The sequence below is a fragment of the Crocodylus siamensis genome, chromosome 2, assembly GCF_052110815.1.
Source record: "Crocodylus siamensis isolate JL-2025a chromosome 2, ASM5211081v1, whole genome shotgun sequence".
In the NCBI taxonomy this organism is placed as follows: Eukaryota; Metazoa; Chordata; order Crocodylia; family Crocodylidae; genus Crocodylus; species Crocodylus siamensis.
This window is the reverse complement of record NC_143396.1, coordinates 266,543,260-266,570,921: the sequence shown is the minus strand read 5'-3', so window position 1 is coordinate 266,570,921 and position 27,662 is coordinate 266,543,260. Positions and strand designations below refer to the sequence as shown.

General features: G+C 41.8%; 1 protein-coding gene across 4 annotated transcripts in view; it reads right to left on the bottom strand.

The window, feature by feature from the left end:
* UNC79 (unc-79 subunit of NALCN channel complex) overlaps nt 1-27,662 on the bottom strand; it is a 189,973-nt gene that overhangs the window by 102,778 nt on the left and 59,533 nt on the right. For 2 of the 4 annotated variants that reach the window (XM_090034994.1, XM_090034993.1), the window contains exons 19-28: nt 24,499-24,726; nt 23,051-23,192; nt 22,551-22,630; nt 22,317-22,465; nt 19,490-19,647; nt 17,968-18,149; nt 13,324-13,525; nt 11,764-11,943; nt 9,055-9,120; nt 1,844-2,130 (exon numbers count right to left, since the gene is read on the bottom strand). In XM_090034994.1, the coding sequence (XP_089891120.1) occupies nt 1,844-2,130; nt 9,055-9,120; nt 11,764-11,943; nt 13,324-13,525; nt 17,968-18,149; nt 19,490-19,647; nt 22,317-22,465; nt 22,551-22,630; nt 23,051-23,192; nt 24,499-24,726 (1,674 nt within the window). The remainder of the gene's footprint in view (nt 1-1,843; nt 2,131-9,054; nt 9,121-11,763; nt 11,944-13,323; nt 13,526-17,967; nt 18,150-19,489; nt 19,648-22,316; nt 22,466-22,550; nt 22,631-23,050; nt 23,193-24,498; nt 24,727-27,662) is intronic. The other 2 variants (XM_090034995.1, XM_090034996.1) reach the window with 1 other exon arrangement.

The following is a 27,662-nucleotide window of genomic DNA, read 5'->3' as shown; positions in this document are numbered from 1 at the left end:
CTAGTTGCCCTCTGTACCATGCCAAGCTGCCTACAAGCACCCTCGAATCTCGCCCGCCACGTGTTGGTGTTATATATATATATATAAAAGGGAGGCTACCTTTCATCCTCTTGGCCACAGCTCTCCTGCTATTACTCATCCTGTCTCTATAATGGGTGTTCCATGCACCCCGGCCTTATGGGCTACACGTGGCTCCAACCACCCCTGTACCACGCCCCAAGCCTCGCAGATGTACCAGACATTCTTTGGTCTCACTCGACACTTCTTTATCACTTGGGCTCTCCACAGCCCCTGTCTCTCTCACTGCGCCTCCCTGGGTGCTCAGGTTCTCTGCGACCTTGTCTCGCTCAGCCTTACTGAGGCCTTGGAGTTGGCACTCTCCCAATACTACGCCCTTCCTGATGCTCAGGTCCGGCACACTCACAGTACTGCACCCTTCTGATGCTCAGAGTCGGCACTATCCCTATACTGCGTCCTTTCTGGGTTCGTGTTTGTCACACTCCCAGCGTTGCCTTTTTGGCTTTCATTGGTCACTGCTCCCTCCTCTGGGGCTCCTCAATCATGGCCCACTCTCCGGGGCTTCTTGCTGCCCACCATCTGGGGCTGGGGTTTCCCGCTCTGCTGCAGGTCTTCTATGAGGCCTCCTCCAACCCCTAATAGTCTCACCGAAACCTCTGGTTTAACAGTAAACAAAACACAAGGCCCTTGGCTATAACATAAATCTAAGCCATCGGGCTATAACAACATTCGAGCCACTTCAAGGTTTCTCCATCTCTCACCAGTATCACATTGTTCAGGCGTTCAGGCCTCTTCCTTTTCCTCACTTTGGCAGAGCTCCCTCCCCCCTGGTTTGCCAGCAGGGAACTGCCTGCCTGGCCTCAGCCCTGGGGTTTAAATGGGAGCCAGGCCCTGCCCCTTCTGGTCACCTGACCGCTAGCAGGTGTGGGTCACTGGCTGTCTCTAGTTGCCCCAGCAACCGGCACCTGAGGGGTTATCCCAGCTCTCCAAGTAGCAGGCACCTTGGCGTCCTGCTACAAATATTCATAAATATTGATATGAATATTCTGGCATAGGAAGCTAAATATTAATAATAATATTTGGAAACAATGTTTTCTCAAGCTGAATATTCTAACATCTGACAGATAAAATTCATAAACCAGTAGATTCCTCTATTCCAATCATTTGTAGCACTGACGGGGGAAATAAAGAATTTCTGAGTTAGATGTTACACAAATGTCATTTCTGACAAACTTCCACGAGCTTTTCTTCTCATAGCACTGCATCAAATAGCTCATGAATTCCATGTAAAGGCACGCTTACAGCATATTCATCACAACTACCAAAAAAGCCATAAGCAAGTACCTTTTAATGCTAAAGGCAGAAACTGAAATACAGGATCCCTAACCTGAGTCCCCTTTATGTTCAGCATCTCAAAGTGGTTTAGCCACGTAAATTCATGAAGCCTCTCAAGCCTCACAGAAAATTATTGCCATTCCCATTTTGACAGTGAAGAAAGTAAAGTGTGGGGAAGCCAATGTTATACACAACCTTATGGTACAAAATGGCCCAGGACCCAACCGTTTTAAGTTGCAGCTTCTTTGCTTCCAAATCTTTCTTTCTCCATAGCAACAGCTCTAGAGAAGGCATTTTATATAACTGGGCTGAGCTTTCTGAAGTGTAATCTAACATCTTTACTTTTCTGTCTCTTCAGTTCATCCATTTACTACATGGGAGGGAGTATTAATTTGAATTACCGGACACTTGGTCATAATTTTAGCCAATGGTACCTGGCTAGGTGAAGTATTTGCTTCATCTATCTATAATGAGAATAAATCACACCTACTTGTGCTATTCCAGCGATAAATGCATTAAAACAAGTTGAAATGCGCATTTTCTGAGGTGCAATCATGAAGCATCCTTCCTGTTGATCATAGCCAAGCAAGACATACAAATGACGTTTGACTGTGTTGAAGGCTTTTGCACTGCTGATGTCTGACTCAGCACTACTCTCATCCTTTGCCATGAACTTCATCAGCACAGTAATCAGCTGGTGGACAGTCTGATGATCAATCCCAGCATCTTCTGGAAGTAAGTCCTTTATTGTATTATCATTCTCTGGGGAGGGCTGTCCTGTCAGCACAAGAAAGATATGGTGTAAATGACCATGGCACAAGATAGTGGTGAATCAGGCTGGAGGCTTCTTTCCCAAAAATTGATCCCACTTCTGCCAAAGTATGTACACATGAAATTAATAGGAGCTGCCTTTTTAGAGGCCAGTATTTTACTGTTGCATCGGTTGTAATGATCAAAGAATACCATAGTATTTGAAATTAACTCTCTGTTCAGTTGGATAGGCAAAGACTTTCAATTCCTCAAACATCTCAGATCTTATGGGTAGGACTGTCCTGTCACTCCTCATATACCGCCCTTGAGTTCAGTAATGTTACCCCTGCTTCCACTTGTGTGGGAAAGAACAATCATATTCTGTGGTACTCAGCTGATATAATGTAATGTCAATCCACCGACATCAATGGAACAGAGCCAAAATACATCAGCTGAGGACAATGCTCAAAAGTAATTGGGAATGTGAAAGAAGCAAAATTTTGCATTTGATCAACCCATATCAGGTCAAGAATGAAAGATTTTTCCTTCTAGCATTCATGATGCATTCTTCTCTCCACATAAGAACAGGGAATTTACCTGACCAAATTGTGGCATTTTAATTTTGCCCTGGCAAGCTCCATCTTTCAAAGGAATGAAGAGGCTGTAGCTATCTTTCATGCTGTTAAATAACAGCCTAAACAGCATGTCTTGCAGGGATGTTTCCAGATAATGGAAGTCAAACTGTAGGTATTATAAAATAAGAGGTTTTTTGAAAGCTAGTGTATAATACAAATCTTTTCACTGTTTAATTATACAGGTTTGGATATGATCATTTTTCTGCAGTGCTCACAACCCAGACAGGAATCTATTGGGTCAGACCATGGTCATCTGGAAGTAAAGCTGTCTAGGATCAAGACAGAGACTGAGACGGCTGAGTTTCATTGTGCAAGCTGAATAAGCATAACAAGTAAATAAGCAGCAAAAAGCAGAAATAGTAATTTATAACATTCTTTCCATTTTCATAATGTAACATGCTTTCAAAGATATTCTTATGTACAGAGTTTGTTTAATCCTTTTGATTTCTAACCTGCTACTGTCCATTTATTTGGCTTCTGAAGGATCAGCTTCCACTAACCCTGAGTGTTAACCCCGAAAGTAAGTACTTTCCTACACAAGACAGTTCGAGAGCAGTAGACTAATTCTGCTGCACGTTAGCACGGTGGACAAAACCTGTGCTAACGTGCAGTAGATTTACTCTACTGCACATTAACATCACAAAAAGAACATTAATTTATGCTAATGCGCAGTAGCACCAGTTACAGCACATTAACTTAGTACCTGTCATTATAAGTACTAAACCTAATATACTGTAATTACGATACATTAATGAATGTGTAGACACATCCCTTGAGACCTATAGAGACCAAATATCAATTCCTGAAGCTGAAAGGCGGTTCTTTTTATAAATACTAGCAAAGACACATAATGACTTAAAACATTTTAGGGTCTATAATTCCTACTAGGGCTGTGCAAAATTTTGATGAGTGTTTCATTTTGAAGCTGTTTTGATGCGTTTCAAGCTAGAAACAGTGGAATTGAAATGAAACAAAATGCTTTGAAACAGCTTCAAAATGAAATGAGGCACTCGAAATATTTTGATTTTGAAACATTTTGAGTTTTGAAGCAGCCTGGTGGCAGGGGTTGAGGGAGAGCCTGGGCTGCACTCTGAGTGGCTCTGCCAGCCCCACAGAGCTCAGCTCAGCGGCAGGAGACAGGCGGAGCCAGTTGGAGCACAGCCCTGGGTCTCCCCCACCTCCCACCACTGGGTGGTGCTCTGAGTGGCTCTACCAGCCCCACAGAGCTCAGCCTGGTGGCAGGAAGTGGGGGAGAGCCACTGGCCAGGGCTGCACTCTGAGTGGCTCCGCCACTGGCTCTCCTGTCGCCTCCCACTGCCAGGCTGAGCTCCATGAGGCTGGCGGGAGGTGGGGAGTGCCAGGGCTGTGCTCTGAGCAGCTCTGCCAGGCCCATGGAGCTCAACCTGCTCTCCCAGTGTTGCTGGAGTGGGGCCAGCAGCAGCACCAGTCTTCCCAGTGCTGGGTGCAGGCTGTGCCCCGCACCGGTCCCAGGAGGCAGCAGCAGCAGCAGCAGCAGCTTCCTGTCAGACCCAGCATACCTGGTGGCCCACACCCCCAGGAGAAGTCCAGCACAACTCCACAGCCCACGTAGGGGTGTGGACCCGCCAGATCTGCCTGCAGGATGGTAGGGGCTGCCACTGCCGGCAAGTGACACTAGTTTTGCTTATCAGCACCTTGAAGTACAGTTTCCCAGAAAACCCTACACCTATCTCCTTGGCAGGCTTCATGCCCTCAGAAGGAGCTACCATCACTGCAATTTTCATCTGAATCAGGCAAGAAATGATAAAGTTATAGGCATCTTCATGATTCCCCATTATAGCCTACAGGCGATACGGCGAAACGCACCGAAACAGCAAAACAGTTTCAACAAAATTAAATGGAACAGTGCTTTGAAACTAAATGAAATGATGAAACAAAACACTGTCCCTTCAAAACAGTGAACCAGAAGTCAAAACAAAAGGGTGCTGTTTCGCACAGCCCTAATTCCTACATGTTCTCTTTAAGAAGAAATTCAAATAAGAATGTGCTGCATAATTAAAATGCACATCCCTTATTTCATGTATGATCAGTGATGAAGAAAGTTAAAAATGGCCTTGTTGATTGTACCAAGAGAAAAGGTACTTAACAACAAAGCAGTGATTCCATCATTAATTTTAATTAGTACTAACAGCCTATATTACTGTGCCCACTGATTATTATGCTAAGTCTTAGGCCAAAAGCAAAGATAAAATAGAAAGCTGTTCTGAAGCAGAATTAAGATGACATAATTACCTTCTTCAAAAGAAAAAAAACTTGGTTTCCAGCTTTTCATTGAAAAAACAAAAATTTTGATCAACATGAAAATTTTCCATGTATATTTTCATTTTGTTACAGAAACAATTTTTCATCAAAAACGTACACATGAAAGCATTTTGACCACCTTTAAATGTGTAGAATTAAAATTAGATTGATACTCTTTCCATAGAATTTTATAGCAAGGATATAATTCTATCAAATACTTTGTCGAGAGGGCATAATTCTCATTCAGAAGCTTTTAGGGGGAAATATGGTGATGATGATAGTGATTCCCTGTATAATCCTAGTATTTTTATCTCTGAAATGCTACGTGATTTTTTCATACAATTAAAATCTAGAAGCATGGACCTGAATGAGTCCACAGTGTAACTGGGGGGACAACAAGGGCAGAAGTCAGCCTCTCCCCCTCCCCTACCAGGAGTCTTTGCCATGGGAGACAGAGCAGTTTGTCATAGGAGCCAGGCAGGTATAGTTCCTCACCTAGTAACAGATATGGAGGATTGGGGGAGAGGGGGCGGAGGAGGGGCAAAGGAGAGTGCCCAGCAAGCCCCAGCATGAAGCTGCCATGGCCAGTATTTGGTGTACCTATCCCCAAGTTGCAATAGCCTTAGCCCACAATGCTATAACAGGAGCTGCAGCAGTAATAGCTGCCAGCAGCCTGCAAAAAGCAGGGACAGAAAAAATTATTCCTCTCTCCTTCACAGCCTGCCCTCCAGGCTAGGGGCAGACATTACACATACAGTGGTTTAAGTGATCAGAAACTGGTTTAAACCTGTAACAGAACATACGTTCAGTGCACATACACCAGTTTCAAAGTGGCTGAAACCAGTTTGAGATAAACCTGGTTGAATACAGTATCAGGTTTGATTTGGGTCAAACTGGTTTATTCAATGTCTGTCCCAGACCCCTTCCTGGTTTAAGTTAAATCAGAATCTCCCAGCATCCCAACACGCTCTCTGGGCTGGGAGGGACTGTCTGCTTCAGAGAGTTGGGCTGGCCCCTCTGCTCCCTGGCTGGAGCTCCGGCAGAAACTGCACGTACAATGGGATCTGCCTGGCTTCCTCCTGCTCCACCCCTCCCCCTCACAACTCCCTGCTGAAGCCTTACATAGACACCTCTCAGCATTAGCTAGCACACCACATGCTGGCTATGGTCCATGCAGTGGGAGATGGGACAAAGACAGCCAGGACTGTGTCTGCTTAGGCCTCTTTGGAGCTAATCAACAAGTAGTTGGTAATGTCCCTCAATTCCTTCCTTGGAAAAAGTTGTTTAAGAAGAGCTTGAACTAATGAGAGAAGCTTTTGTTTTGTTTGATGAGCTGATAAATGCTAACAGCTCCCTATGTAACTCCTTTCTGTGTAACTCAATGCTCTGTTATCTACAGCAAAGAGGGGAGACCCCTCCCTAATCAGAGCATCCAGCTGGGGCCTGTCCATGCCCCGTCTCGGCTCAGCTTATTGAAGGGAAGGGAGGGCTGCTGTTGTGCCCCCTGGCTTCTAGCCTGAGCCACTGCAGGCATGTGCCTGCATTTCTGGAATGAAAAGGGAATGTCTATCCACCTCCAAACTGGTTCAAGCATTGCAGGTTAGACTAACTTGCAAAGGTTGAATCAATTCAGGCTCAGACTTTTTGAATGTCCATCCCTAGCAAGTGGTCGGCATAATCCTCCTTCCCTCTCCTACCCAGGCATTGCAAGAGCTTGCTATGCCTCTGCAGTGAGTCATTTATGTCAGTTATGTCTCTCTAAACCTATTCCAATCTATCCCAAAACTTCCACCTACAATTAAGCAGGTAAATAATTGGGAAAAATGTATTCTGTTTTAGTTTCATCGTTGAGCCATGTCATTCAGAAACCTGGAAAGTTTCAGTCTTGCAGTGGGTCTGCAGTAAGAGAGGCTGTGGTATCTCCATCCTTAGAGGTTTTTAAGACCAGGCCAGACAAAGCTTTGGCTGTGATGATATAGCCCGGGGATGGTCCTGCTTTGAGCAGGGGGTTGAACTAGATGACCCCCTGAAGTCCCTTCCAACCCTAATTTTCTAAGATTCTTTGATTCTAATGACCTGAGCTGATGGATACTGCCAAGGAATTTTTTCTGAGCATTCACTCTGCAGGGTCAGTGTTATACACTCAGAAGCACGAAAAAAATATTATATTTCTTTAATTTTTCTCTGTTGGCAGCATCCATTATGATGGACTATTGCCAAAAATAGTATAAATTACCACAGCTCTTCAATTATTTTGTATTCCTGCTATCAGCTGGATAGCTGCTTCCTTAGTAACAAAGGCCACAATAAAGATTTATCAGTAAGCAACAGTAACTGGGACACCTGGATGAGTTGGTTGGTTTGTTTTAAATCTGTACAAGATGAGGAATCCCTGATATGTAGCCCCAAATTTGAACTCACCTTTAAGTGTTTTCTTCAGCTAGCATGAAAACTAAACATCCTGCCTTGGAGTGTAATCCAAATTCCCTCCCACAGATTTATAGCTCTTATTCTTTCAAGGGGCAGTGCTGTGTTTCTCCCCCCACCTCTATCTCTACCTCAAGGGACCAATAATCCCCCCTGCATTGATATTCATCTTTCCTATTCTGATAATGAGAAACCCAGTTAGCCCAGTGGGTATTTGCTGATCCTAGTCCACTCTCCTATTCTTCCAATGATAAAACCCTTACATGGCAATGTCAGAAAGGAATCCAGCTGATTGCATCTGAGCAACACATCCAAATGATGTAATGGATGTTACATCCACCATTAGCCCAGTGGGTTATTCATAAGGACATCTTACCCAGGGAATAAGAGAACCAGATTCTAGGCTTCCCTGCACCCAGAAAGGGTTGGAACCCACATCTCTCACTGCTCCCCAGCTCTCTAAACCCCAGACCATGGTCTAGGCAAGATGAAGAGTACCCTCTACTGGGCAGCAAAGAAAGAAAGAGTTCCTGGGCCAAAATAAGAAAATGCAAGAGTAGTTTTGGGAAGGAAGGAGACCTGGGCTCTGACTCCTAGTTCCCGTGCAGTTCATGCATTTTTATCCAATGACTATTCAATGCAAAATACAATAAAAGCACTGGGAGCATAGGCAGGGAGGACAACTCAGGATCCAGGGTACGCTTCCTCCTGGTACAGTACCCTCCCTCCTCACTAAATCACAGAGTCAGGCTCCTCATTGTTTAAAGGAAACCTGAGATTATCACATAATCACCCAAGTCCAGGAGCTGAGACTTTAAGAAAAACAGCAAATGGCACCTGACCCAGGATAAAACTATAATACCAGACACCAATGCAATGCGAAGCTGACATTTCCCATGTGACGAGAATGTAGCCTTTTGTAACCCCAAGAAATGCAGTCATTTGTCTGTTGTATATACATTCATTACACTTCTACCAGATGGTGACTGTGGAAAAGTGCTTCAGTGTGTTATGGATTACTCAGTCTCGGTTTGTCACTGGGATCATCTGCATACAGCTAAGGTTACAAAGAGTTCGGATACTGGAAGGCTGTGCTTCCTGCCCCTGCCAGATCCCTAAAGCTGGAAAAGCCTTCCACAATTTTTAACCAAGCTATTTCAATACATCTGTTCTGCTTTGACTGTGTTTTCAGATATAAACAAGAGAGACATGAAGAGGCTTTTTGTCTCTCTAACTGCTGTGGTTGCACCCTGGCCTACCCTCAGCAAATATTTATTATTGATTTATATCACAATAACAATTTAAGAGCCTCAGTCATTGACCAGAACCAGATAGCGGTGGGCACCATAAAGGCTTTAAATAAAAAGGACCGAATCCATCCCAAACAATCTACAAAAATATATAAGACGAGACAAAAGGTTGATGCAGATAGGGGGTGGTTATAAGGTACAGACACTTGTAGATCAAATGTGTTCCTTCTTCAGCCACTCAACATGCTAGGAAAGAACCTCTCTCATAAGCTAGTGCATGATACAAGATACTGTATTATCTCCTTTCTTTTCTTGCCTATGCTATGCATCCCCCACTTCAACAGAGGAAGTATACCCACCTGGGGTTTGCTCTGGTGTTCCGCCAAGGGCTGGGGCAGACTGCTCATGCCTGGTCAAGCTCACAGCTTAAAAAACAAGAACAACTCTATTGAAATAAAGCAACTTCAGCTTTTGCATATACTCAGGGCTACCTGAGGTTAATCCAATATCATGTTCAAGTGCATCTAATAATTCATTGTTACCATACAATACGTTAGAAGAGTTGGTTTTTGTGCAGTTGTAATTTTTTTTGTACTCCATAACTCTTGTTTTCTTTATTACTCCATTTTGCTGATCCAAGAATCCTTAAGCAAGAAGGACCCATGCAGAACTAGGAGCTAAGCAACAAGGGTTATATAAGATTCACAGAACACTGTGAGTAAAATATATTTAGAGAAAATAAATGACCTTATTAATCATGGTAGCTCACTAGTACCCAGGATTTCTGTTAATTTAACAGGAACTATTATTAGGCCTTGAGGGGGTGGAGGGAGTTAATTGTTGCTGAATTATATTTTAAGTAAAGGGCTAGTTATCATTTGTAAAGTGCTCCAAAAAGGCAGGGAACGTTTGGTTTTATTATTGCTTTTCTTGTAGTTTGTCAATTCACACAGCCCAAAAGATTTTCTAGAACCTAGTACCTTATGGTAAGATGTTAGTAAAAATGTTTTGTGGGGGCACTACTATGTTGAAAAGAAAATTTTCAAATACAGAGTAGCTGCAACAAGGAATTTCTAGTTGTATGCATAATCTAAACACATGCACAGTGCTATATAAAATGACACAAATATTAATATTAAAAAGCTGGAAAAACAACATTTCATGTTCCTGGAACTACCTCTTCTTGCACAAATCTCAGTCCACAGCCCACCATATGTATTAATAGAGCTTTGCTTCAGAGCATTTCTTTCTATTAATAAAATAACTATAGCACAGAACAGGAAAGCTGCCTAGGCTTTTGGCAAAAGTCACTGAGCAAAGTCCAGATTGGTCCCCTGGCACCTCCAACACAGGCACCAGAGCACCTAGAAATAAGGAACCTGGCCTCAAGGGGCGATTCGGAGATGTAGGGTTAGCCCCTTAGGTCCATAATATTGTCACTGGGGAGAGTTAGGAGCTGCCAAAGGGCAATTCAGAAGTTGCAGGCCTAAGTGGGGAGCCACCTAGAGCTAGCTGACAGGCAACACTAGAGCACAAGGGTGTTTCTCACCTGCCCCTCTCTTGAGCTTAGGTGCCTGACTGCAGTCTGCACATTATGTGCCTGGGTTCACTCGGGAGGGGCAGGGTCTAACAGCATTAATGGCAACGCCCACATTTTGCTTGGCACCTGGCTTGGCAGGTGGGGTGCTCCCCCAGAAAGTGGGAGACCAAGTTCTGTGTCCTCCTGAGTCCAAAATGATTCACTCCCACATCTCCCAGCTCCCAAGACAATGCTCCAGCCACCAAGGTAAAGAATAGTTTGGGGAGCACCTTCTACCCCTCTTGTTGATGCATGGATGTTTTGCTGAAAGAAGTACAAGATGCATAGGGTCACTGAGAGACAGCAAGTAAGAGGCAGTATGACTTTATAAACCAGTGAGGAGAACACTCCCCTGAGAGAGGCATCCAGGGTTCTCACCCTTGCTGTCAGGGTAATTTCTGTTTTTTAACCACTGTGTAATGGAAATGGCATAAACATTTCTCACAGCAGGGGACAGACCCCAGGACTCCATCACTGTACCAGAGCCCCCTAACACTGCACTACAAAGGCAGGCTCCCTCTTGCTTGCTCTCCTTCTCGCCCCATGAACCTTGCACTCTTGACTACCCAGTCAGCCAGCTTCAACAAGACAAGACAAAAAAGTACCCACACAGCCTGACCATAACTTGGAGGTTAGGGCATGCTCCTGGAAGGTGGGGAAATGTAGGTCTGAATCATCTGTGTGTAAAGAGGATCTAAACTCTGGTCTCTTGAGTTTTTGTGCAAGTGCTCTCACTTCCAGTCTACTGGGTGAAAGGTGGGCCTTACCATTACTTCCTAAGGTGACAGCAATGTCCCCCTTGCTGCCCTAGATCAGATCCCTACCTTCCAGTAAAGAATGGGAACTCAGAAACTCTCTTGTGCCTAACATTTTGATTGGTTAGGTGTAGATGCCTCTCTGCTGATCAATCAGATGATGTGGATTGCCCTGGAAAATACCTAAGTCTCCACATTCACTGTATAGAAATCCTAGGCTTCTAACCCTGTCAAATTTGGATCATTCTCCGGGACGAGGAGAAAACAAAACCTAGGTCTCCCATCTTATTAGGTACTCTATTAAGCCAGTGTGCAAAAGATGAATAGCAGTGACTCTACCATGAGCAGCTGCACCCTATGCTGAACTCTAGACTGTTGACATGTGGTAGGCATGGTCAAAGCACCCTTAACAGATCATGCTTAAAAGCCTATTTTGTAGTCCAAAATGTAGGCACTGAATGAATTTAGGTACCAAAAGACTTTGTGGCTGCTGAATAAGGGCTTACTCTGGATCATTTTGTGTGACTTAAGCACCTAAATTCCATTTTACCAACCTGGAACAAGCCCACTGACTTCTAACTATCTGAATAAGATTTGAGGCAGTCCAAAATGCCAACCTGCTAACATGTGGCAGTTGGATGAATACTGAAAGCTCCAGTGTGTACCCAGGAACAGGATACAGTCTTAAGGGAGAAGATGCAGGCTTATCACAAAAATATAAATGGATACTCAACGAATTTTGGTGGTTAAGGTTTCTGGAAGGGAGAGCGCCCTCTTTGATTCCACTGGTCCCTTCACACTGTCCCTCAGGGAACGCACACTCTTCTGACGATTGCGTGCGAAACGAGCCCTCTTGATCTTCCACATTGCTGCATCACTGAGGTTGGCGACATTTGTCCGGACAGCAGTGATAGCTTTGCAAATGCAATTGACCAAGTTAGGATTCATTCCACAGCTTAGTTAGGTCCTACTTCTATAAAATGCCTCATGCCAGGGGGCCCCAAGCCCCACTGAAGTCAATAAGGTTTCATATGGGTGCAAGGGGTCCACTTGCAAGGAACTCATTTGTGAATCCTAAATTGTATAATCCCAAACATTTTAAACAGGTTTAAAAAAAGGTAACTTGGCTTCTTCCCTATATATCAAAGATGGGGCAAGCCAGACTCTTCCATCTAAACCCTGAATTTCTTGCTAGGAGAGGGCACAATTCTTTAACCATTTCAGAGGGCAGAAAGTGCATGAGAACAGATCAGGAAGGTCCAGCCCTGTTGAATCCAAACTCGGAGTCTAGTTTTGTTAGCATCAGATTCCAACCCTAAATAGCCTACATCTAATTGGATTTGGACCTCCACATAGTTTTGTAAACTGTTTCGGCATGCTTTCTCACCGGGAAGTTACACCAGCAGAATTCCATTGGCCATAATGGAATCAGTGATGAGATGTACAGGTGTCCGCAAGACATTCAAGACTTAGATGTTTACAATTTGAGTGACCCAAAAAAGCAGAAACTCAGATCCCCTACACTCTTTACATTTATGTTTGGGAAAGTAATGGGGAAGGGGCAACAGATGACATTTGCTGCATTTGTGTTTTAAATGCTTCCAGATATCCTTACTTTTTGTTATATAAAATAAGATATAAAATAATCATCCAAAGACAAGTTCCTTATTATTTTTCCTTAGCCTACTGGAGGATTGAAAGAGATGGCACCTAACAGGCACTGTAGAAGGAAACAATTTATGTGCAGTTCATCTGTTAACAACTATTTGTTACAGGTACCCTGGGAATTAACAGTTGAGCACCTGAACCTCCCATGTTATATCATTGTCCCTATTCTTCCATTTGTGTTTTTTGGATGTACATTTTCTGGACAAGGGACTAATCTGTCCTCAGCATAACAGGGTCCAGTCATGTTTAAGGCCTTTATGAATAACAACAAACTAAAGATCCATCTACACTGAGGGCCAAGAACTTGCACAAAAATCCAGTCTGGCTAACTTGATTAGTCATAGAATCAAATCATATTTCAGCCAAGTCAGAGAACCAAGCTGTAGCAAAAACAGAACATGGCACTGAAACCTGTAAACACAATATAAGAAGAATGGACATGTCTACTGGGCAATCAGAACACACAAAGACTGGGTTTTCCTCTTTTAGTTTAAAATGACTACATCAGTTCAGCAAACTTGGTTTAAGCCCCAGAGCAGGTGCAGCCTTCATTTCTCCCATTCCCTCCTGCAGGTATCTGAATTCAGCCAAAGGTGAAAAAGCGATGTGTTTTGGATTCTGCTTACTTGTTGGAAAAGGGAATTCTTTGTTGCAGTCCAGATGAAGCTGTGCTTCCAGAGAAAGCGTCTCAAAGCGATTCACAAAGAACTCCCAGCTCAAAGCTGGAATGTCCCTCTTTAGAAAATGAAGAAGCAAAAGCTTGCTAAGAATTGTGGGTCTGTCCTTGACAACTGTGTCAAACTGGAAGTCAAGGCAGAGGCAGAGACCCTGGGGAGAAAAAAAAGACAAGAACTCAGATGTGAAGAACGTATCTTTAAAAGCACCAAACCTCCCAACTTCTCCAATCATCTAACCCTAAACACGAGCTTACTTCTGACACAAATCATGATTAACTACTGAAATCAGTGTGCAACCATTTAAGTGAAGACTCAGGCCCTTTCTAAATGGGGAATTTTCTATTTTAATTTTAGGAAACACAAAGGCCTACAGCACGATTCTGCCCTGTTGTACATACAAAATAAAATTCTGCTTTGTTCCTTCTTGTTACGCTATCCAGTAGAATTATCCCAGTGTATTGACTTCCAGTCTTAGAAGTGGAGCAAGCAATCTAGAGTTATGTAGGAATGAATGTACTGCCTCAGGAAACAGTCTCAGTCTTCTAATCAGATGAGAAGTTGCTCTTAGTATCAGCTATGCAGATGTGTCCACAGTGTACTTGCCTTAGAATTCTTGGGCCAATTCTACCTATGCTTACATTTAGGCAAAACCATTACTTCCAAGGAATTGTGAAATGTAATTGGGGTTGTGGAAAATTTAGCCATTATTTCCACCATTGCTATAAAAGTAGTTTTGGTGTAGGTGCATTTAAATAATGCATATCTTATATGTGTATTAAATAAAACAAAAGAGTGCTATTAGAAGAGATTCTGCCTGGTAACAGGAATGCAAGGAGTTACAGTGCATGAGATACATTACAAATGTATGTAGCTTCCTATTGATACTTGATATCAGCACCCAGAAAGATTCTGGAGCCTATCATCAAGGAATCAATTCTAGGCACCTAGAGGATAACAAGGTGAGCAGGAATAGTTTACACAGATTTGTTGAGAGCAAGTCATGGTTAACCAACCTGGTTTCATTCTGTAACAAGTTTATGGGCTTTATGGATGGGGAGAAAGCAATGATGTATGCAAGATATATTTTAGTTTTAGTATGGCTTTTGATATTGTTTTCCACGGAGTCCTCATAAGTAATATAAGGAAGTGTAGTCTGGATGAAACTACTGTAAGGTGAATGCATAACTAGTTGAATCATTTATCAGAAAGTACTCATCAGTGGCTTCATGTCTAACTCAGAAAATGTATCAAGTAGGATCCACTCCATCTGGGCTCTGTCCTGAGTCTGTTCAGTATCTTTACTAATGACTTAAAGGTGGAATAGAACAGACATACAGTAAATCTGAAGATAGCACCAAACTGGCTGGAATAGCAGACATTTTGGAGGATAGAATATGGATTCAAAATGACCTTGATAATATTGGAGAAATAGTCATAAATTGGATTAAATCTAATAAGAAAACTGCAAAGGACTTAGTACAGAACAAATCCAATGAAGAAATACAAACTGGGGAACAAATTAATAGTCAGCAGTACTGCAGAAAGAGGCCTGTGGATTACAGTGGATTGCAAGGTGAATGTGAGCCAACAGCATACTACGGACACAAAAAATAAGGCAATAGAATAATACATATGCCATACACAAGTCAGGGGAAGTAATTCTTCCACTCTGTTCAACACTGGTGTGGCCTAACCTAGAGCACAGTTTCAGTTCTTGGCCCTGTGCTTCAAGGAAGATGTAGACAAATTGTAGAGTCCAGAAGTAAATAACAAAAATTATCAGAAATCTAGGAAATATGACTTATGAAAAAAAGTTCTAAGAACTGTTATTCTTCCACCTGGACAAGGGAAGAATGAGGGGAGATTCAATCATAGTCTTCAAATACAAAAATGTAGTTATAAAGAGGGTGGCAGTAGACTCCTCTTTATATCCAGAGGGACTTTGCCAAAAAGTAAAAGCCTTACATGGTACAAGGGAAATTTAAGTGGGATATTAAGAAGAATTTCTAACTATGAGGTTGCAATAGCATTGGAATAAATTACCTAGAGAGGATGGGGATCTCTAGAATGAAAGTTTTTAAAAGTAGGTTAAACAAACTTTTGTCTAATCAGCTCTTAAAAATGGAGATGCTTTTAACCTGGATGGTCTCTTGACCTCCTGTGGTTCCTTCCAGTCCTATTTTTCTAGGACTCTATTCAACAGTGTCACATCTATGAACTTATGAATTTCAATATGTTATTCTACTAGCTGATGTCTTTTAAGCATACTAACCTTTTATAGAAGCAGGACATTGGCTGTCATGGTTCTCCTGCCTTTCTTGTGGCAGGTCAGGATGTTATGTCTTGTGTTGTGTCAGATGATAGTCTTACAAAGAATTTAAACTATAAATTGTATAAGTTAGTTTGGATAGGGATAATCATGCCTCGGAAAGGGGCCTGAACTAGATGAGAGGACCGGAGGTTCCTTCCAGTCCTACTTCTCTATGTTTTCTATGATTTCTAATTGAAATCATAATTGAAAAATCTATTTTAAATTGCTTAATAGTGATTTAAGTCAAAACTATAGTTCTGATCTTGCTCTTCTTGTCCACCTAACATTCCCATTGATTTCACTGGGAGGTTTAAGTATAAAAAGTAAGGTAGGGCCTGACCCTAAATAGGGAAGATAGATAACATTGCTAAAAATATCAAAGTTATCAAGTCGGATTATATGTAGTTTTGTTGTATTAGCCCAAGACTCTTGCTTTTGGTGCCAGCATTTGGGTCTAGAAAGATGACAATGGAAAAAAAACCCATGGAAATGCAGCTTATGGGAGACAAGTATGTTTTCCTTGCCAAGAAGAACCTCTGACCATATTGCAAAGAAAAGTCTGGCTTTGGAGGGTTACTTAACTTTCAGTGCATATCACCACTGTTTCAGAACACGAGAGGATGCATTTTCAAAGTTTGACAAAGCATTGTAGCTATGCAACTCCCACTCATTTCACTGTACACTTCCTAAGATGTGCTTTGAAAGTGTATCCTAGGTACATAGACAGACAGAGGTATAGGTATCTATATAATGAGCACATTGTGGAAACATCTGCATTGCTAGCACCCAGAATGACCTTCCCTGTGACAAGTAATTCATAGCAATGAAGGGTTTGGCACTATTCCTAGATGCACTGCATTTTTCCTACATAACTCTAGAGTGTTTCCTGTACTTATACATAGGATGAATACATAAAGAGGTCACAATTCCTGAACATTTTAACTGCATTTTATGGACAACAGTATTGAAATTATTACTTAACTATACTTTCAGTTGTCTCTACCAGTAATTATACAATGACGATTTCCATTTTGCATACATAACATAAGACCTGATCCTTCATTGATTATATATGTGTTTCATTTTGATCATGTGGGCAGTCCAATTAGTAGGGACTGAAGTTTAAGCACTTACATAAATTTTTCAAAGTCAAAGCCAGATCTAGTTTGTTCATATATGGTTTTTTACTATCAAATTACCTGTGAATAATTTACCCTATGCGAGCAAAAATTTCACCCATATAAAACTACCATATTTTCCTGCATACCATATACCAACAAATAAGACAAGTACTTTGGGAAAGCAGATTGGAGGGAAAAAAAGGTTATTGCTGCATACAGAATGGACACAGCCTAACCTTCAGCTCATTCAGCCTCCCTTTCCTGTTACAACTACAGTTGTAACCTTTTCATAGCTGAACTGTCAGTAGTTCTTAGATGCTCAGCCAACAAGTGAATCTGTAGTTGCTGCTGAAGACTGGACTCCATAAGCAGATCTAGGATTTTTAAAAGAGCTAAAAATAGTCTTCAGGGCTGAGAAATAGGGGAATTGAGACTAGGAATAGCTAGCAGGCAGAAAAGTTACCAAAGAAAGGATAGCTTGATTAGTGGAACATCAAGACCTTTGAAAAAGAGAGAGGGTCATTAACACCTTGTGTAGTGAAGTATGATCTGCAGGAATCAGGTATATTATAATGAGCCATGAAGTCAATTGATTTCCTCAGCACTGCCTGAAGAGAAATGCTGCTGCTGCTGCCAGGCAGTTGATTATAAATTTTGATTTGAGTAGGTACCAAAATAGGGTGCAATTGTATTAATCTACCCTCCCAAATCTGCCCTGTTCAACTCCATCCCTCCCTCCATGCAGCTGCTAGAGGAAGAGAAGGTAAAGCATCATCCTTATCCTTGTATTCTGGACAGAAAATCAGATTCCCTGTTTAAGAAATGCAACCCAATTTTAGAAGGCTAATTTTTGAGTGTGGTATATGAGTAAATATGGTAATCAGTATGCTGTCAGAACTGTTTGGATGCTATTCAGCCTATTGCAGGCTTTAGTGTCTGGAGTCAGAGGAATACATCTAGAATATGTAACAGGCATTTTTGCCTGTGCATCTCCTACTTACTAACAGCTTTAAAAAGGTTTGCCTTTTGATGCAATAGTGATAGGCCTTCCCCACTTACTAACAGGAACACCATTCATCTTTGGGTCCAAAATCCAGTCTTTGTGCCTTATGCCCATCTCTATATTTAGTGTATGTGTTTTTATTAATAAAGTGAACCTACCTGTAAAGCTGGTCTCTTTATAGTATCAAGCAATAGCCCAGCTCTTGTTGCTACTGCTGGGTTGACATCTTCCACAGCAGTCAGAAAACAGCAGAATGCATGGGCCAAGGAATATTTAAGTAAATGATTTTTTGTCACTGAGTGAATATCCAGAAACCTGCACAACACGGCCACCTTCTCCACTGCCATGGCCAAGCCCCAAGAGAGAAAATATTCAAATTAATTCTGGCAGTGGCCTCTTTCCCTGCATCTCGAGCAAAACATGCAGGTGACATCTCATAGAAAGCAACAATGAAGACCTGGAACTTCAGCTTAGTTTCCAATTTCACCACTGGTAACAAGTACCATCATACATTTTTATTTTATACCCAGTAATTTACAGTTTCCCAGATTATCCAACACACTTCCACCCTCCCAGTACAAAGTAGTTGAAGCATTGGTACACCCAGCTACCTGAAAAACACCCCAACATAGGAGGATCCTTTGGTGTCACAGCATCTCCTAACATGCTAGAAGCTAGGCTAGGAGGCATGACTGGAAGAAAGAAGCCATGACCTGAGTAATCTCAGTTCATAGGGTCATAGGTTCCAAGGCCAGAACAGACTATTATCTCACTTAGTCTTAAGGCTATAAAACACAAACTATTTCACCCAGTTCTCTCTGCCCGGGAAATCCCTAGAATCTAAAAAGGTCTTTTAGGGCCAGTGGCAAACAGCAAAATTTAGAGCAGCCTTTGGATTGACTGTGCTGGTGCAAACAGTATCTAAGTCACCTTTGCAGCCCCTTTTTCCCAAGCCATGATGTGCACTCCTTAGCTGCAGTAAGGATGTGGGACAACAATTCCAAACCAAAATGCATGGGCTTGATTCTCCTCAAAACAATTCCACAGAAGTCAGCAGATATACACTAGGGTACAGCTGCTAAAATGAAAAGAGAATAACACCTATTGACTGTAAGAGCTCTTCTTTTTTCATTCCTCTATTCTGTTTGAACCCCTTTGTTGCCTAAACAGTAGATGTGAAGTCACTCTCTCTAAATTTTAAATCTGTTGACTGTCATAATAAACATCAGGTTATGGGCTATCTGGGGTATATAGGGTAAAATTTTAGCTGGAAATAACTAGACAGTTTCATAGGCCATTACTATATACTGATAATGTAGAATTATGTCAAACAACTTTGCAAGGGAATGGGCTGTGAACAGTAGCTATGGGATACAATTAAGATAGGGGATATTTTGCCTGAGAATTAAGAAAAACTTCCTAAGATAGAAGAGACTCTCAAGTGGTCAGTGCTCTGCCATGGACATATTTAAATTTGGTTCAACTAAGTGTTAGGAAATCCAGTATAGATGAGTGTAGAGGACAATGCTGTATTGTCCACAGGTGGATGAATTATACTCTTCTCTATCAAAGTACCATGTGATTTTTTTTAAACACTCACCAGAGCAACCACTGAAGAAAACAACCCAGTTTCCTACCATAGCAAGAAGCAAACAAATATCACACATCTCTTAGTCTTACCTGCTTCAAACCTCATCTTCCAGTCTTTGCTGTTGAAATTGCTGTTTATGATTGTCCAGAAAATGTCAGCTCCATGAGGAAGAGATAGAGCATGGAGAAGAAGTGGAACTGCCAATGAGGAAAGCTGAGAGAATTCAGACTTCACCACTCTCCATAAACTGGAAAGACCAATGACAGTAAATCTGCTTACAAAATCTGTCCTTTTCCTCCCTAATCCTACCTTAACACTAAATGACCTCATGTCGCTGCTGGGACTTTCCTTCTTTAAAAAAAAGATAAGTTTGTGAATTGCACCATATACTCACACAGATAACAACTAGCTGTTCTATGTGGAATAGAGCTGGTTGGAAATTATCCAGTGAAGAAAAATTAGTTGGACCAGCTTCATGAAATGTTAGCTTGAAACATTTCTCCAAAGCATTTTAGCTTAATCAAATGTTCACCAAATCTAAAAGATCTAGGCCAACAACCTTGCACCTCCACAATCCTTAGCCCCTGGGCACATCTGCAACATAGACGGCTCTAGGGCCAGGACCTCAGGCTTCCAGGGTCTGTGATTCCACAGATCACTCACTATGCAACTGCCCAGCACCAAGGGCCGCACCCTTGTAGGCACGTGCCCAATGCCTGCTCGGACGTGTTCTAATTAATTGAGTCAGTTGGAGGGTTCTAATTAGAATGCTCCAGCAGCCTCAGCATCATTCAGCATCCACACATTTCAAAATGGCAGCGGGGACGCTTTAATTAAGTTTGCCACCAAGCTTTAGTTAGAGCACCCCTGCTGCCACTTTAAAGTATGAGACCCTGAATACATGAGATGCAGCAGGCATTTTAATTAGAGTGGCTCCTGAGAACTGCAAGATGTCATTAGGTCTTCCTCTGGTACAGACCCATGTGGAGACTGCAGCAAAGCCAAATTCCTAGTGCTTTCAGGGCCTGCAGACTGCCCCAGGGCTGGGGTCCCTAGGATTCCAGGGTCTGTGGCTTCAAAGCAGCCAGCCATGCTATGGCTTCCAGTCTCTGTGCTGTGGAGCAGGGACTCTGAAAGCTCTGGGAGCCACAGACCCAAGATACCAGACAGCTACTCTGTGCAGCAGCCCAGATGCAAAAGAGTGTATTTCATTTGGATAGCAGCATGTGTCAGTGCCAAGTGGGAATTGTTTTTAAATTGTATTTTGGTTCCATTCACATGGAAATAAAAAAAAACAAATTTAAAACAGCCCTATTACTTTTTCAGCCAGCTCTCCTGTGGAAGTGCTGTATACAATACACTCCTGCATTTGCATCCATCAGTCATTTACTTTGTGGAAACAATCTATTAAATATTCATTAGAATTTCTGAGGCATTATTATTATTATTATCTGTTACGAAAAACTTGCATCCAACTTACCGCAAAACAACTGGGGTGAAGAAAATAGAAAGTGCTATGACTTATCACACCTGTTCTGGTAACCTGTGTTGAATAGTTTTTGGACCTGCTTATAGCTGGTTACTCTGCTTGGTTTTACACGAGTCCAACAACCCATTTCTTGGCCAAGTTAGAGGGTGTTATACACAAAAAAGGGGGCATTTCTGACAGAAGATGAGGTTTCTGCAAAATCTAAAATGTCAGTGTGTAAATTTTGATTTTAACAATTGTTTTCAGTTTTCACAATGGAACATTTCATTTCCACTTGGGAAGTTCCAAATGCAAAAATGGGGGGGGAGGGGGTTAACTTCATGCAATGCATTCTTCACGCTTTGTTTTGTTTTGTTGTTTTTGGATCAGTTCAACACCATCTGTGTTCACCTGAGTAGCTGTGGTGCCTGAAGGGAATTATAGTTCCCCATACTCCAAGTCCTCATTCTGCCTCAGAGCCTAGACATCCCATCCAGCCTTAAGACCCCATAATGCACCTTGCTCTCCCCTCTGGCTGAACTGGGATGGTGCCTCTTTAGAAATATAGTGTGATCAGGGAGCATGGTCCATAGAGTAGCCAACTTCCATGTGGTGTGGCTGATATTTTTCATTGGATCAGCTTCATGGTTGGGATAGGAAAGAAAGTAAATATGACTGGAAGGGATCTCATAAGGTTATGTAGTCCAACCCCCCCCCCCCCCCCCCCCCGCCCCAGCCAAGTGAAAATTTCTAGAGATGAAGATTCTACAACTTCTCTAAGAAGACTGTTCCAGTGCTTGACCTGACCACCCTCAACGTCAAAAAGTTCTTTCTAATCTCCAACCTAAATTTCCTCTCCTACAATTTGAGGCCATTGCCCCAGACAGTCTTTTGAATGCAGGGCATTCTTCTTCAGACCATAATTCCTGGACCATCATGGCTGCATCCCTCCTAAACTACCAACTGCAATAGCACTGTTCGCAAAAACACCTACAGCTGTCACCTACAGCGTTGATCAAAAATCAAAACTTCTGTCTTTAAGAAATTCTGATAATATAACATTTGTTTTCATCCTGCGTCTGGTGAAACAGTCAAAATATTGAAAATTTTTGTGTAAAAAAATCTTTGGAGAACATTCGATACTGAGCTACTCTGTAAACAGAGCACCAGGCTGGCTGTCAAGAAACTCCGATTCAAGTTTCAGCATGATGAACAGTCCTAGGTAAGTCATTTTCTCTTGTTCCACATCTGTTTCTTTCCTGCCCCTTTTTGTCTTGTCTTTTTAAACTCCTTAAGCTCTTTGGGGTAGCAATTGTCTCTCATTATGTGTTTGTATAGAGCCTCGCTCAACAGACTTCAGAACTTGATTGGGGCTTCTAGGGGGTTGCTTTAATATAAATAGGAATGGCTTTATAAAGTATTCAGAAATTCCTATGTTCAGTGCATACCTTGCAATCAGCATGTGATCTTGAATGTAAGCTAGGAATTGTGGATGATCCTTTCTCGCAATATATAAACACTCTCCATGTAGACAGAGAATCTTCAGACAGTTCAGCATGTTGAAAAGAATGTCTGGTTCTTCAAATCTAGCCATTTCCTGTGCAAACAAACATGTGATTAATGCTACTTTCAAGTCAGCAAAAATCTTAATTAAATATGTCAAATTAAATAAGCAATTGTACCTGCAATATGGTGTATATGAGCTTCAAGGTAACTGGAAGCTGCTGGTAACAAAATTTTCTCTCAGTGTCATTTTTTATTGCTGTTAAAATAAAATGACATACAGTGTGATTAATCACATAGAATTTACCAGTTAAGAATGAAGCTAGAAAATACAGCAAAGAAGGTATGATTATTGCCAAGAGCAAATTCATCTCACCTGCAACTCCAATTGCACTTAATAGAAATACATCACAAATTAATTTGTCCCTAAGCCCTTTAGTCTATATTATCAAAGGACTGGTTTGTTTAATTATTTTACCTGATCAGTCAAGTTTGCCACAAATGCATATTCCATACATACAGCTTCCCCAGTAATCTGGGAAAGCATTAAATGTATGACCAGCAATCAATTCTGAGTGGCTGAGCTTAAAAGATTACTTTAAAATGCTTTATTTTTATCTGAATAAAAGCATAGGAAGGCTCCACTTAACAAACAGTTCAAAATGTCTCTTTAACCCACCAGCATTTTCTGTTGTCTCTGTATGATTTCCTGGGTTTTCTCCATGTTTTGCTGCCAATTTATCTTCCTCTTCCCCTTCTGTTCCTATAATAAACTCAGGTCTAGTATACAGAAGGCTATCCTCAAGGCTGTCTGTGGGCTCCTTTAAGAACATAAGAAGTTGAATTCATTTCTTGATATTCAGGCTTGAAAGCATTAAAGGAAACCCTGCTATATAAGTTAAATCCTGAATGCATGCATGCAGCCTAACTCAAGCAGGAGCTTTTGTGTGAGGAAATTAAGCATTTCCAAAATTGTACATTCCAATGACTTTCATAGTCAGAATTATATTCATGTGTTACCAGACACTGGGTTGAGCTCCTTTGACAACACAGCTTCAACAGTGTACATGCAATACCAATGAGTTTTTATTTTTTCATTTGCTTCATGACAATGGCCCCAGTTCATCAAAGCACATAAACATATGCTGAATTTGAAAATGCACCTAAGACCCATGGAAGTGCTTTGCTGAACAAAGGCTTTATATGCTAACTCTTAATCCTGTAATTTGCTGCCTGTGGCCAAAATCTGAATAGGAAGGGTAGAGTTAGTAAAATGAGTAGAGTTAGTAAAAACAACCTGTGAAAACTTATATTATGTTTATATAGCTCTTTGAATCCCTTGAATGCTTGAATGGACATTGATTTGCCCACCACTAAAATGCTCCAAGTACTTAACACACTGCAGAACTACTGCAAATAAGAGTTTAGGATAAAAGGTAAAGAAAAAAAAATGTCAAAAGGAATGAGCACATGCAGAATAGAGTAATTCAATATCAAATATGTTCAGGATACCACAGGTGACATTCCAGCTCTCATGAAAAGTAACAAGGGATCCTTACTGACCATAAGTGGTCTGGGATTCTGGTCAGCCTTTTCAAAGTGACAACAATGCCACAGGCCTGAATTTCAGAACAGGAGTAGGAAAGGCACTCAGTGTTTTCTACCAATTTCTTTCAGGTATGTCAAGTTTGCACTTAAGAACTGAAACACCCAAAGTACCTAATCACTTGAACATTTTGGCCCTTGATTTCAATTTGTTATATGAACAGCCCAGAGATGCAAAGCTCAAAGTATTATCATTTTACATTTAGTATGACAGATAACACCTCCACCCACAGCGCCTTCCCAGAACCAAACTAAGACACATGGAAAACAAAAGGAAAAATGCCACCTATCAAATTGGTATTACCTCTACCAGGGTATTCTTTAAAAGACTCCATTCCAATTTACAAGATCTAACAAATCAATGGAAATTTAATTCTAGACTGATCATTCTGATCTATGTTCAAGCTCAAAGCAGCCTTGCTGTCTTGTGTAGAGGGCAATTTGTGTAATTAATCATAGGACTTTTGAAGAACTATTAAAGTCTTCCATTTAATTATAAAACCCATTTCTTTTATGACTTACCACTAGCCTGATTTCTTCCTTTGGAGCTAGCCGCTCTAGCAGCTCACAGGCTAGCTGATAACAAAGAATGCTAGACTGGCACAGATTACATTCAACTGCTTTTTCATCTTTCTGACACGTGTGCGAGCCACCCCACGGTGCCTGAAACACATTGCTTATGATGGAAATTATGTCTTTGGAGAGGCTGTTCTCTAAACCCAAGGTGATACCATCATCTTGGAGTTCCATCTGAAAAAAAGTAAAGAGGGAAAAGGTAACAATTAACTGTCTGATTAACAGTCAGTTCTCTAGTCTGCTTATTCTTACATTACTGCCAACATTTAATCAGCCACACAGAGAAGAGTGTGAGACATACTGGAACTCATGTTTTCAAAAGCAACCACTAATTTTGGGTGCCCAACTCAACACCTACACTGGAATTTTCAAAGTTGTGTAAAAGCTCAGCTTTCCCAATTCCCATTAATCTTAATAGAGGATGGGCAGGTGGCTTGCTTTGGTAGCTTTGACAATCTCAGACATAGCTCTGGTCCTCCACAGAAGTGCAGTTACTCCAGGACTTGAGGAGTAGGGTTTGCATAAAAATGATGGTTTCTCCAATTCCAGAGGCCAGCAGGGCCACTTTAGCTCTCAGCAGAGCCCCTCAAATTTATGCCAATTGGTAACAATTGCTTTGGGGCAATTATTGTCAGAGCACAGCAGTATGTTAAATAATATCCCCTGACACGCTCCTGCCATATCCCCTAAATCACTGGCTATGAGCAACTGTTGTACGGGGGGAGAAATAAACTCTAAGCTACATAGGGCAGGGGTGTCCAGCATGTGGCATGCATGCCACAAGTAGCACAGGCATTCTCTGTGTGAGGGAAAAACAGCAGAAGACGGGACAGAAAGCAGAAGGCAGCGTAACAGACTGAGCAGGAAGCACAGGGTAACAAGAAAGCAGAACAGCCGACTAGGCAGGGGAAGGGAATCGGATTGTCACTCAGTACTTAACTTGTGGCATCCCTGACAAAAGGGCTGGCTTTCACTGACTTGGGGTCTCTATCAATCTGCAAGAAACACCATCTGTATATTCAAGGCAACTGAGGCCTGACTGTCAGAGCTACTGACCACCTACAAATCTAAACAGAATCAGAAGGAGCTGCAGGTTCGCAACACTTCTGAAAATAGAGGCCTCATTGTGGGCACTCAAAAATGGAGGCACTGAGTAGAGGCTACTTTGGATAATATGGGTCAATATCTGTATGTGGGAGAACAGCATCCTCTTAAACTGGGACATGGCATTTTCAGCCTATCAACCTGATTGAGGAGCTATCCTAAAACTGAAAGAAGGGCAATTAAAAATTACTTAAATGAAAGAAAATATAACTCCAAACAAAATACACTAAGCAAGTCAGTTCCCGGATTTTATCTTTATAGCTTCATCTAGTCTTTACTTGGCAATTTCTATATTCAAAGATCAAAGCTCAGAATTTCACACCTTCTAAAAGCCTATTTAAATACTGCTGAATTCCCTAGCACTGGGGAAAAAAAAGAAAAGAGGTGATTTTCAGTTCAGTGGGCTACTATATGGTAATTAACATGAAGCAAAATTTACTGATCAGAAAAGTTCTGAAGTCTAGGCAATTTGCAGTTTTAGCAGGGGTTAGCAGCTATGCTCCTCCTTAGTCTTTCACTCTATCTGCTAACTCATGTGAACCCTACAAATTGCACTGTTTTCTTGGGGATTTACCACTTACCATTAGTTAGTTAGCTTGGCTTAGTTAACTCAATTAAACACACCTTTTGCCTAGAGAAGAGTGTAATTAACACACATTTTCTAGCCTAAGTTAAACACAGTATTTAGCTAAATTAGTGCAAATCTGTGTGTGGATATTTGTTTTGGCTGATGGGATGCTAGTTGTGGTTTAGCTTATTTCTGCTCCTAGAGCCCTGCCTATATATGAAGTGTGGGAAAAGACCTCAAAGATCATGGCATCCAACCCCCTGCAAAGACACAGGGGATGCATCTATACAAGACACTGCGGAGTTGCCTAATTAGCTCCATAGTAAAGCATCATTGTCTACACAAGCAGTGCTATTAGGCCTGAGAAAACTAATTAACTCCACCATAGGATAGTACTCCCCAACACAAGTACTATTTTATGGTGGAGTTATTTACCCCGCACATGTATATGATGACTGGGGCTGGCTGGGGCACAAGGGTGTTACGGCACTGGGGCTGCCTGCTGGTTAGCCCTGCACTGTAGCACCCTCCTGCCCCATCCAGCCCCTCTGCAGCATGTTGAGCTGGACAGGAGCAGCCCCAGGTTGGCAGGCTGACCCCCCAAGGCCACCTGCCAGCCGGGGCTGTGCCACCCTGGCTCAATGTGCTGCAGTCCTGGAAGGAATAAACTCCAGTATGAACTGCACTGAAGTTTATTGCATTAAATTAATTTTACATGTAGATGCACTCAGGATGAAACCAGCCTAGATAAGTGCCTATCCAGCTACTTCCTCAAAATCTCCAGATTCCATAGCTTCTCTAGGCAGCTAGTTGAATGTACTTAACTTAAAACAGTTTCTAAAGCAATGTAGTTATGCCAGTTCGAACTCCTCTGTAAGCACTCTTGCTGCAATTTAAGATTGACTTATTTCAGTTTAGCCTAAGCTGTCCACACAGGGGTTTTCACTGGCTTAACTAAGATGCGTTAATATTATACCTTAAGTAAACCCTGTGCAGCATTCTTTTGTGGAAAATACCAATACTGACAAAGCAAATGTTTGGCAGTGAGGGTCAGAGGCAATGGGTGAGGAGAGGAAGGGGAAGAATATGGTGACCTGGAGACTGAATGTAGCTGGTAAGTTGTAGAGAGGTTACCTGGGATATCAGATGGCAGGCAGGTTATAATGTGTCATAAATCCAATGTCTATATTTAGTCTGTTTGAGGATTAGAACTGAGATATTGGAGAGAAAGTGAGAAACGTGCACCCACAGGAAATTGGGTATTTCTGTCTTTGATAGATTTTCAGTGTGCATTCATTCTGGTACACAGTTGTTTGGTTTCTTCTATCTATTTTCCATCAGGTCATTTAGTGCACTGGATGAGATATTACATTTCTGGAGGTGCACGTATGAGATCCAGGAATGGTGATGATTCTATGTGGGGTGTATTTATTATGGG